The sequence below is a fragment of the Notolabrus celidotus genome, chromosome 23 (assembly GCF_009762535.1).
Source record: "Notolabrus celidotus isolate fNotCel1 chromosome 23, fNotCel1.pri, whole genome shotgun sequence".
Classification (NCBI taxonomy): domain Eukaryota; kingdom Metazoa; phylum Chordata; class Actinopteri; order Labriformes; family Labridae; genus Notolabrus; species Notolabrus celidotus.
This window is the reverse complement of record NC_048294.1, coordinates 24,193,681-24,206,188: the sequence shown is the minus strand read 5'-3', so window position 1 is coordinate 24,206,188 and position 12,508 is coordinate 24,193,681. Positions and strand designations below refer to the sequence as shown.

Here is a 12,508-nt window from a genome sequence, read left to right as displayed (position 1 = left end):
GATCTGCTGCTAAAGGAGGTGCCAGATACCTTAGCACAGCCGTAGATCTGAGGGATTTTAAGTCTCCAAATCAAGTGACGTAATGTCATACGGTGATTCCTCAGAAGTCAAAGTCGAAGTAGGAATCCCTTTGAGAACCACAAGAAACAAGAAGGTTCAGAAGAAGGCTCAGAGAAAGACTCAGATGAAGGCTCAGACGGCCAAACACTCAACTCAAAGCAATTTTGAAGCCGTGTTGAAATGTCTTTGCCACTCCCACTTCCTCCTTCCAAGTGTTGATTCAGTGAATCCACCTGCGATGAGAAAGCACGATCCCAAACAGCACAGGTTGAATCTCGTCCATGCTAACAGGCTAACTGTGGCGTCCCTCGTGACGATGCTTGCCTGTCGGTCTCCTTCTATGATGTCATCTTTGTTGAATGACCTTCGTCTTTGTCTAACTTCCCTCTACTGGTCTGGCGGTGTAGTGTGATTACTTTTGTTCCCCCATATGTCACTGACCTGGTTCACAAAGGCAGACAACAATGGACCACAGGAACCATTTAGTTCTTCGGAGAGAACTTCTGGTGGAAAAGTACCTTTAGGTTGTTTTCTTTGCCTGTAGGGCTTAAACAGGGGCAGGACCTGAGAGGAGATCACTGATTGAAGTTGCTGTTACACTTCAGGCCCATGTGGTAAGTGACACCCAACACAGTGAAAAACTGAAACTGAAATATACAGTGTTTGAACAGAACTATGCATCAGATTTATTCTTCATAACGGCACAACTTGAACTCTTCACCGGGTTTCAGTGAAGAAAGAGATTCAATTTAAAGAACTGAATTTGATTGAATGGATAAAATCCTAACATGGTTCAGTTTAGGGTTTATTTTAGTATTTAACATGTAGCTGGTAAATTACAATTCTTACAGGATGACGATTGTCTACATAGTGAAGTGCATTCATATTGATCAGAAATATGAAATGATGATAAAATACAAAGATCTTTTATTTTATGATACGTTCCACAGAGATCTCACTCTGTTTGATTCTTAAGACCAAACTGAGACTGTAGGCGGTGATGTTGTGGGGCATGCTGTATGTCACCTCTATCAGGGCCAATCAAATCTTGTCTTGTCTTTAAATAGTGCAGAGACCACGATGAGGTTTTCAGTTCAACACGGTAGCTTGAGCATGATGAGTCCTCTTATGTTTGCGTTCTGCCTCACATGTCTGTGCTTGGAGAAAACCGGTGAGTTGTGTTTTAAAGTTGAGACTTGAAGAGTTTATGGTCACTTTTTATGACATGTTCTTTGAATTATATTTGTGTGTTGATCCAGTAAACTTTATTTATCATATTAAATCATTTAGTTTGTCTCTTTTTAGCTTTTACGACGGAGCTGAAATCAACCACTTCTTTTCACCAAGAGAGTGGATTCATATCAGCCGATGTTGGTGGGGAGATAACTTTGCGATGCTTCCATGAAGGTCATTTTACAACAGAGTTTTACTGGTACAAGCAAACTCTGGGAGAGAAACCAACGCAAGTTTCTACCTACTACAAGTATGCAAATAGTGTACAACTGCATGGTGAATTCGAGAACAATCCACGCTTCACACTGGACACTGAAAAAGGTCGGAATCACTTGAAGATCACAGATTTACGTGTTTCAGACACAGCTACTTATTACTGTGCATATAGCTATTCATTTATGTTAGAATTTATGGAGGGCACTTCTCTCAGTGTCAAAGGTTCGAGCTTGAACTTACACTTTTTGGTTAATCAATCGGGATCAGAGACCATCCAGCCAGGAGGCTCTGTGACTCTGAGCTGTACCGTCCCCACTGGGAGCTGTGACGGAGAACACAGTGTGTACTGGTTCAAAGACTCTGAGGAGTCTCAACCAGGACTCATTTACATCCATGGAGATAAGAATGATCAGTGTGAGAGGAAACCTAATGAACAAAGCTGTGAGTACGAGTTGCCCATGAAGAGCCTGAATCGCTCTCATGCTGGGACGTACTACTGCGCTGTCGTCTCATGTGGACACATTCTGTTTGGAAACGGGAGCAAGCTCAACTTTGAAGGTATGTAAGTGTTTCATCAGTTACTGTGATTCAAACGTAAGAATAATACTTCCTATTAAAACTCTTAATGTCTTCCTCTCTCCAGATGAGGGAGACTCACCTGTCTTGGTGTTTGTCTTGAGTGGGGCTTTGACGTTTACTATCATCTTGATTCTGTTGCTGGCTGTCATGTTGTGTGTGATCAACAAGAGAAACAACTGCAGATGTGAAGGTACTGTCAGTGCTGTCTTCCTTGTTGACACTGTGTGCTCACTTAATGCAGAGTTATAGTGAGGGGATATGTTCATTCTTTTTCAGAGCCTGGTGCAACATTTCCAGCTTCTTCAACAACTAACCAACAGGTACTTCACTTTATTAAGAGTTTATTTTCTCTAAGGTTCTATATTTTGATTGGCTGAGATCTGCTAATGCTTATTTATTCTGTCAGGGTGACCATGATGAGGAAAACCTCCATTACGCAGCTGTAAGAGAGCACAGGCTCAACAGACCTAGAAGACAAGAGAACAACATGAAGTCTGAATGTGTGTACTCAAGTGTAAAACAGTAGAGCTGCACGTTTCATGTGTCTGTGTAACATGACTGATCTGTTTCAAACATACGTCACAGACTGTTATAACTTAGGTTGGACACTGGTGTCACTTTATTATTAAAAGATATGTCTAAGAAGTTTGTTTACATGTTTGAAATAAAATTACATCATGAAATAAAAAATATGCTGTATTTTTAAAGTGTCAACGTAGGACGTAGAGAAGAATGTGTTAGACTGTGAATCATTAAACTGTGTGTTTAAATACATTTAGTTAAAGTTGAGACTTACGACCATGTTTCTTTTTAACATTTGTATTTTATTCTGGAAATCCACAGCAGAGGTCATGTTGAGTATATCACTGAAGTAAACAATCTATAAGTTGGTGCTCTGTGTTCTTGGACGTGTTTCATTTGAAAAGTCAAATCTCTGCTCAATCAGTGTTTCATCATCTATCTAACAATTCTGGAGACAGTGTTTGTTCTGTTTTAAGAGGATTTCAGATGTTTTTGTGTTGGACTGTAAAGCATTTCATGTTGAGAGAGTGTACATGACCTGTGTGTGTGTGTGTGTGTGTGTGTGTGTGTGTGTGCGTGCGTGCGTGCGTGCGTGCGTGCGTGCGTGCGTGCGTGCGAAACCTCCTTCATTGTTTGAACCACACTGCAGTCTTCAACTCTCTGACTCCTGTGACTTGTTGGAACAGCAGACACGGTCCAACATCAGAGTAACCGGTGTTTGTGTCTGTCTTTGTTTGAAGAACTTTGCATGCTGAAATAAAGAAATATACAAACTAAGACTCTGTGTTGTGTCTGTTTCTTTCAGTCTAATTAAAATAAGTTCATAAACCATATTTAGTCCTCACTTCAGATGAGGCCACACAAAATACTTAACAAGTAAATTAACTCTATCTGAATAAACCATGAAATGCTGTGTTACTGTTTGTTTATAGAACATCTATTAACACCCTAACTAAAGCTTACTACTTATTTGAATCATTATCCATGCAAACATGCACATCTGAACAGTTTGACAATGATTTACTTTCATTATGATCTTATGAACCACTGACAACTCTTTCATGATGATTTGTAATTGTTGATGCATTTCTGGTGGATCCATCATTAAAATAATTATATTTAGAACTGTGTTTATGAATTACAAACAAGTAATAATAATGTAGGCAGTCTCACCATATGAGGAGTAAAAATAAGATGATTCCATGGGCCCATGACTGACAGGGGCCCTTGATATATTAAAATATGATTACTAGGGGTGCAACAATACGTGTATCTGTATAGAACCGTTTGATACAGTGGTCACGGTTCGGTACGCCCTATGAACCGAACGCTACACAATTTTATATTCATTTTATCAACTTCTGACGAGGCGCTCTGTGCTGAAAGTTCAATGGATCTGCGTTGACTCCTCCAGGCTGCATTGTCGAGCGCAGGTCCACTGAACTGCGCGCTCATCCCTCATTCATTCAGTCAAAGCTGGTCACGTTTGTTTTAACTGTGCTTCATCTGGAAAAATATATTTCACCATACGATGGTCTGCTGGGTTCATATGTTCACGTATGTGTGTGTGAGCGCGCCCGAACGAGAGGGAAGCACGAGTGTCCGCTTTGTTTGCAGAGCAGAGTTGTTCCGTGGTCCTGTAGTGATGCTAGACTGGATGATATGTTTTTAAAGTGCGTTTATGCATTACTTGTGGTCTTATACTGCATGCTCTGTAGACTTCAGCCTGATACCAAACAGTGTTTTCCCTGCCGTTATATCAGGGGCGCACCCGCCGGGTCCCGCCCCCCCTTGGAAGTCAAAGCAGAAGTGATTTAAGGTCCCCTCTCTCATGGATCAGGTCTATACCTTGTTCTTTTATTTAACAGACTAAATATCCTTATGTTATTTATCGTATTTACATGATGGGATGTCATTTCTGTCTCTACATGGTCACGCGTTCACAATTCTCCTCTGCTCTCTATCGCGCACGGCAGATGCGCAGGCAGACAGGCAGACAGGCAGACAGGCAGGCAGGCAGACAGGCAGACAGGCAGACAGGCAGGCACACACACACACACACACACACACACACACCCTCCCCATGTACAGCAGAACATGTGTCAGGTATAGCTGCCCCTCCATCCATCCATCCATCCATTTTCTTCCGCTTATCCGGGGTCGGGTCGCGGGGGTAGCAGTCCAAGCAAATTGACCCAGACATCCCTCTCCCCGGCGACACTTTCCAGCTCCTCCTGGGGAAACCCGAGGCGTTCCCAGACCAGGCGGGAGATATAATCCCTCCACCGCGTTCTGGGTCTACCCCGGGGCCTTCTCCCAGTTGGACGTGCCCGGAACACCTCTAAAGGGAGGCGTCCGGGAGGCATCCTTATCAGATGCCCGAACCACCTCAGCTGACTCCTTTCAACGCGGAGGAGCAGCGGCTCTACTCCGAACTCCCTCCGGATGTCCGAGCTCCTGACCCTCTCTCTAAGGCCGAGCCCAGACACCCTTCGCAAGAAACTCATTTCAGCCGCCTGTATCCGCGATCTTATCCTTTCGGTCATGACCCACAGCTCATGACCATAGGTGAGGGTTGGAACGTAGACCGACTGGTAAATCGAAAGCTTCACCTTCCGGCTCAGCTCCCTCTTCACCACAATGGTCTGATACAACGTCCGCATCACTGCTGACGCCGCACCAATCCGCCTGTGGATCTCACGCTCCATTTTACCCTCACTCGCGAACAAGACCCCGAGATACTTAAACTCCCCCACTTGGAGCAAAGTCTCACTCCCCACCGAGAGAGAGCAATCCACCGTTTTCCAGCAGAGAACCATGGCCTCAGACTTGGAGGTGCTAACTCTCATCCCGGCCGCTTCGCACTCAGCTGCAAACCGCCCCAATGCCCGCTGGAGGTCCCCGCTCGAGGAAGCCAACAGAACCACATCGTCTGCAAAAGGCAGAGATGAGATTCCAAGCTCCCCGAACTGGAGACCCTCCTCCCCCGGCTGCGCCTTGAGATCCTGTCCATAAAGATTACAAACAGGATCGGTGACAAGGGGCAACCCTGGCGGAGTCCAACACGCACCGAGAACGCGTCCGACTTTGTGCCAAGTATGCGGACACAACTCTCATTTTGGTCGTACAGGGATTGGATAGCTCGCAGTAGCGGCCCCCGAACCCCATACCCCATAGCTGCCCCTGATACATTTAATTTAATTTAAAAACTGCTTTTGAGCTGAAACAAATGTTGGTAATATCAATAAACTACCAGTAAAAAAAGGCATGGAAATTTCTCTTTTTCTGTATCGAAAACGTATCGAACCATGACAAAAGTGTATCGAACCGAACCGAACCGTGGATTTTGTGTATCGTTGCACCCCTAATGATTACAATTAGGGCCACAGCACCGACAAGGTCAGCGAAGGCCCAAATGTTGCCCTAAGGATTTTTCTTTCTTTCTTTCTTTCTTTCTTTCTTTCTTTCTTTCTTTCTTTCTTTCTTTCTTTCTTTCTTTCTTTCTAGTAAACTAAATAGCCCTTTTAGAGCCTTCAACATGCCTGAAAACACATCAAACTTCACACACTCATGATGATTGGCGAAAGTTTTGGTACTTTGTTTGTCCCGTGAAAAAAACTCCCAAAAATGTCTCTATTCTGCCCCAGCTATCTCAGCTTGGCAGTTAGATAACAGTTTCCCAAAAAAACCTCTGATTCAGGATTTTCCGTTTGTAGCTTTACTCAGAAGAACTGTAAAACTGGACACACAAGAAAATATACATTAGTTTCACGCAAGAGAAACCATACAAATGTTACATCTCTCTCATGTGGTTACGACGATATAGCGACACGAAGCGCTAGCTTGACGCTAACATACATGGGAAATTGCATTGATATGCTAGTGGTTAGCATATATAGATTTCACTGTCGGCGGTTTTAAAACAGACTTTTAACCTTTATCACAAATACTCTGAAACAATGAAAACTGAACTAAAAGCACTGCATATGAAAACACTTAGAGGCAAATGTTTTCCAAACGCGATAGAAGAAGGATTACGTCCGTACCATAGACTGTAACCAAAAAGGTCTGTACCCATGGCAAAATAACTACGGCAAGACCAAGGGTTCAAAATAACTCAAAGCATTGCTATTACAGCTTTTAGACACTAGATGTTGTAGTTTGGTCACAAAACATAACAAAGCAATACAGTCTCAATAGCGCCCCCTTCATTTCACCTGGGCACCCACTCAACACAGTTCAACCTACATGCATGACATTTTTTTACCATATCTATCAGGCCAAGACCTACAAAAAAGATTCCTAATGTCATGGTGAAATCCCAACAAGATGTCGGCCATCTTTTTTTTTTCTTCAGTTTTTCACCTGATTTGCAAGGGTACATATTTAAGAGATCTTGCCCTAGGCCTTTTCTCTGATCAAGTCCAAACCACGCATATTCTATGGTAAAAACATTGATGACCAGAAGTTATCAAAGGAATTTCCCTACGTCGATGGATGTGGGCGTGGCAGAGGGTTACGTTTTGAGGTTATTTTGCCAATCTGCCAAAAACTTTAATTCTTAATAACTCTTTCATGTAATGTTGGATCAGGTCCACATGGGTCATGCATGATAAGTGTGCCAGTCAGAACACACCTCTATGTTATAGCCCCCCCTACTGGCCACAGGAAGTCACGTCTTACTTTGTGTTGTGTAGCTCCTCCTTTTTTGAGTGTATATATTTCAAATGTGCTCAGAAACGGCCTTCACACCTTCATGAAGTATCACAGGTCAGACTGTGACCTGTCGTTGAAGGGTATGTCTCTGGGGACGCCTCAAACTTTAATGTCTCGCCATGAAAAAGGAAATACTTATAGCTCCTTCATACAGTGATCAATTGCATACACATGATCAGGGTCCATCCCTCAACTCATCTATGGGCTCATTGTCCTACTACAGCCATAGCGCCACCCACAGGAAATACATGGTACTGACCATTACATACAATATCCAATCTTTTCCAAATTTGTCATGTTTCTTCATGGACCCAGCCTGAACTCATCTATATACACATGATGGTCATATGTAATAGCGCCACTTAATGGACACAAGTTGTATTTACTCTCAGAACCTGTTTTTAACATGCTTGTGATCACAACTCTTCCTATAATGATCTATGATAAACAATCCATCAGAACATAACTTTGTTAAAGTCGCAGCACCATTTACTGTTGACATGTAGTACTGCAATGTACACTATGCTGATAACTGCACACGTATGCTCACAGTTTCAGCCTAGGTCTGATAAAGTGCAGCACAGCAACACCTGCTGCACATCAGGCGGTGGTTGCAGGTGTGCGAGGTCCTGTTCAAAGCTGCTTGCAGCTTTAATTCATCATGATCTCTTGTTTCTCTTGAACTTTTTTACCCACTACAGTCTGCACCTTTTTCTTTGTTGTTGCTTTCTGCCTCCTTTAGCACAAAGAGCTTTGTGGTTTTTCTCTGAAACAAGGCTCCTTTTGACACGCAGCTATGAATGGAAATTATGTATTTAGAGACAGTAGATCATAAGTGAACAGAGGAAACTGAAGTATAGTTTTCTGCATGTAGTGTGCCTTGGATTTATTCTTCACTCTTTGCATTCTTCACCAGATTTCAGTGAGAAAAGCGACTCAATTTAACAATGCCTGCAGCATTAACTCTGACTGTTTAGTCAAGTGCATTCATCTTGAGCAGAAATGTTAAATGAGTGATAAAATACAAAGATCTGTATTTTTTTGGAGATGCTGGTCGTACGGTGATAACGTGCCACAGAAATCTCACTCTGTTTGATTTTCAAGACCAAACTGAGGCTGTAAGCTGGAGTGAGGATGTCATCATGTTTCCTATATGAGGCATGGTGTGTGTCACCTCTGTCTGGCCAATCAAATCTTGTCTTGACTCTTAAGAGTGCAGAAAGCACTAAGATGTGCTCAGTTCAACACGGTAGTTGGAGCATGATGAGTCCTCTGATGTTTGCGTTCTGCCTCACATGTCTGTGCTTGGAGGAAACCAGTGAGTTGTGTTTTAAAGTTGAGACTTGAAGAGTTTATGGTCACTTTTTATGACACTTACTGTGAAATATTTTTTTGTGTTTATCCAGAAGACTAAATCATTTTCTTTGTCTCCTTTTAGCTCAGACGACGGAGCTGAAATCAACCACTTCTGTTCACCAAGAGAGTGGATTCATATCAGCTGATGTTGGTGGGGAGATAACTTTACAATGCTTCTATGAAGGGGATCAGGTAAAAAAGTTATACTGGTACAAGCAAACTCTGGGAGAGAAACCAAGGCTCGTCTCGTCTTACTACAAGTATGAAACAAGTGTACGGTTGCATGGAGAATTCGAGAACAATCCACGCTTCACAGTGGACATTGAAATAGGTCGGAATCACTTGAAGATCACAGATTTACGTGTTTCAGACACAGCTACTTATTACTGTGCGTATAAGTATAAACGTGTGATTGAATTTGTGGAGGGCACTTCTCTCAGTGTCAAAGGTTCAAGCTTGAACTTACACTTTTTGGTCAATCAATCGGGATCAGAGACCATCCAGCCAGGAGGCTCTGTGACTCTGAGCTGTACCGTCCCCACTGGGAGCTGTGACGGAGAACACAGTGTGTACTGGTTCAAAGACTCTGAGGAGTCTCAACCAGGACTCATTTACATCCATGGAGATAAGAATGATCAGTGTGAGAGGAAACCTAATGAACAAAGTTGTGAGTACGAGTTGCCCATGAAGAGCCTGAATCGCTCTCATGCTGGGACGTTCTACTGCGCTGTCGTCTCATGTGGACACATTCTGTTTGGAAACGGGAGCAAGCTCAACTTTGAAGGTATGTAAGTGTTTCATCAGTTACTGTGATTCAAACGTAAGAATAATACTTCCTATTAAAACTCTTAATGTCTTCCTCTCTCCAGATGAGGGAGACTCACCTGTCTTGGTGTTTGTCTTGAGTGGGGCTTTGACGTTTACTATCATCTTGATTCTGTTGCTGGCTGTCATGTTGTGTGTGATCAACAAGAGAAACAACTGCAGATGTGAAGGTACTGTCAGTGCTGTCTTCCTTGTTGACACTGTGTGCTCACTTAATGCAGAGTTATAGTGAGGGGATATGTTCATTCTTTTTCAGAGCCTGGTGCAACATTTCCAGCTTCTTCAACAACTAACCAACAGGTACTTCACTTTATTAAGAGTTTATTTTCTCTGAGGTTCTATATTTTGATTGGCTGAGATCTGCTAACGCTTATTTATTCTGTAAGGGTGACCATGATGAGGAAAACCTCCATTACGCAGCTGTAAGAGAGCACAGGCCCAACAGACCTAGAAGACAAGAGAACAACATGAAGGCTGAATGTGTGTACTCAAGTGTAAAACAGTAGAGCTGCACGTTTCATGTGTCTGTGTAACAAGACTGATCCATGATGGACTGTGTTCCTCCTCTTTGTCTTTGACCTTCTGTCACTCAGTCGAGGTATTGCCGAGTAGAAGTATGTTGTCCTGTTGCATTACATTTACAATAAAAATGTTTGGGGTTAGGGTTAGGGTTAGAAATGAAAATTGATTGGAAATTTCTAATGTAGTCCACAATCAAAAGGGTGTTTAATAAGACATTTAACACTTGTTATAGATATGCTGCAGAACATGAGAGAATTGTGGGAAAAGACTTTCTGTTTTTAAAAAGAAAACAGGAAACAGATAAAGACGCAAGCGGCGATGAACGGGCCCTTGCACTATTGCAACCACCGCCTCATGTGAGCTACTGCCTGGTTTTTCCACCGCCTGATGTGCCTCAGGTGTTGCTGTGCTGCACTTTATGAGGCCTAGGCTTAAACTGTGAGGATACTCGTGCAGTTATCAGCATAGTGTACATTGCAGTACTGCCTGTCGCCAGTAGGTGGTCTTGTGACTTTAATTATGTTCTGATGGATTGTTCATCACAGATCATTATAGAAAGAGTTGTGATCAAAAGCATGGTAAAAGCAGGATCTGAGAGTAAATATCACTTGTGTCCATTAGATGGCGCTATTCCTATGAGCAACATATGTGTATAGATTACTTCAGGCTGGGTCCATGATGAAACATGTCAAATTTGGAAGAGATTGGATATTGTATGTAAATGTCAGTACCATGTATTTCCTGTGGGTGGCGCTATGGCTGTAGTAGGACAATGAGCCCGTAGATGAGTTGAGGGATGGACCCTGATCATGAAAAAACATCAAAGTTTGAGGCGTCGCCAGAGACACCAATATACATCCAATAATGTATGTGAGAGATATTAAGGTTAACATAAACTAAAGGATCCGAAGTTCTCTTAAATATGTACCCTTACAAATCAGGTGAAAAAGTGAAGAAGAAAAAGAAAAGGTTGACTTCCTGTTCGGATTTCACCAAGATTTCATTCTACCTAGTAAAGTAAATTGCCTTTTTAACATGCCTGAAAACTGTCCAAACTAAAGACACTCATCAGGCCTGGTGAAAATTTCAATATTTCGGTGGTTGCATGCAAAAAGTCCTAAAAATGGCTCAATAGCGCCCCCTTCATTTCAACAGGGCACCTCCTCAACATGGTTCATCCTACATGCATGAAGTTTTTTCCCATATCTATCAGGCCAAAACCTACAAAAAACATTCCTAATGTCATGGTCAAACCCCAACAGGAAGTCGGCCATCTTTTTTTTCAGTTTTTCACCTGATTTGCAAGGGTACATAGTTAAGAGATCTTGCCCTAGGCCTTTTCTCCGATGAAGTCCAAACCATTCGCATTTTGTGGTTAACAGGGTCCACCCCTCAACACATCTATGGGTTAATTTCTCTAATACAGTCATAGCGCCACCTACTGGAAATACATGGTACCGACTTTTACATACAATCTCACATCTCTTCCAAGTTTGACATGTTTCATCGCGGTCCCAGCCTGAACTCATCTACATATTCAGTTTGCTCATAGGACTAGCGCCACCTGTTGGACACATGAGGTATTCCCTCTCATAAACTTTTTTTAACATGCTTCCCATCATAACAGCTTATATAATGATCTGTCACAAACGTTACTTCAGATGATAACTTTATTAAAGTCATAGCCCTGCCTTCTGGTCAAAAGGAGTACTACAATGTAGGCTGTGCTTCAAACTGCTCAAGTATGCTCAGTTTAAGCCTAGGCCTCTTTAAGGTCATGTTGGTTGTACCTGCAGCACAGTAACGGCTTGTACGCAGGCAGGCGGTGCTGCATATAAGGCGGTGGTTGCAGGTGTGCAAGTGCCGGTTCATCGCTGCTTTAATTTTTTTATTTCATCTTTAATAAATACACCATCTGTTCAAACTTGGAGTTTTGGCCCTCATTCCAATTGTATGAAAGGTGCAAGTATGGAAAGGATGTTTTTTGTTATTTATTGCATTACCCAGCTGCAAAGGGCAGAAACAGAGCCAGCTCAGTGACTTTGTAAGTATGAGCGTGCATGAAGGGACCATGCTGCTTGTATTTGTGTGACGCGCTGCAGTTGTGCACACTTTTTTTATTTTTTTTGCTGCAGGATAACCTAAAATGTATCTGAAACCACATACTTCAGCAGCAATATGCAGGTGTAAAGGTGGGATCCTGGTCCTGATAGACTATCTGATTTGTCTTTGTGCGATTTGATGCGGTACGTTGCTGTAAAGAAAGATGCTATGCCTTTCAATGAGTTTGACTAATGATGAAATAAAATGAAAACCTTTCACAAACTGGCCCGTGTGAGTGTTCTCTGTCTGTTTCAAGTTTACAGTTTACTTTAACACACCTCACAGAATTAATGACGCACAAGATTAACAAGAACAATTCAGTGTAATATGGAAAACTCTTCCAGCAGCAGGTAGAGTCAACAGAGAGCGGCAGAGA

At 42.5% G+C, this 12,508-nt stretch overlaps 2 protein-coding genes across 2 annotated transcripts; both read left to right on the top strand.

Moving 5' to 3' along the window:
* The first annotated feature begins 1,171 nt into the window (after window positions 1-1,171).
* LOC117807540 lies at window positions 1,172-2,689 on the top strand. The gene is made up of 5 exons (XM_034676862.1): window positions 1,172-1,231; window positions 1,366-2,067; window positions 2,153-2,278; window positions 2,365-2,408; window positions 2,495-2,689. The coding sequence occupies exons 1-5, from the start codon at window positions 1,174-1,176 to the stop codon at window positions 2,612-2,614; spliced, it is 1,050 nt and encodes a 349-aa protein (XP_034532753.1). The 5' UTR covers window positions 1,172-1,173; the 3' UTR covers window positions 2,615-2,689.
* A 5,895-nt stretch (window positions 2,690-8,584) lies between these two features.
* On the top strand, window positions 8,585-10,165 carry LOC117807100. The gene is made up of 5 exons (XM_034676155.1): window positions 8,585-8,644; window positions 8,765-9,466; window positions 9,552-9,677; window positions 9,764-9,807; window positions 9,894-10,165. The coding sequence occupies exons 1-5, from the start codon at window positions 8,587-8,589 to the stop codon at window positions 10,011-10,013; spliced, it is 1,050 nt and encodes a 349-aa protein (XP_034532046.1). The 5' UTR covers window positions 8,585-8,586; the 3' UTR covers window positions 10,014-10,165.
* The last annotated feature ends 2,343 nt before the right edge of the window (window positions 10,166-12,508 follow it).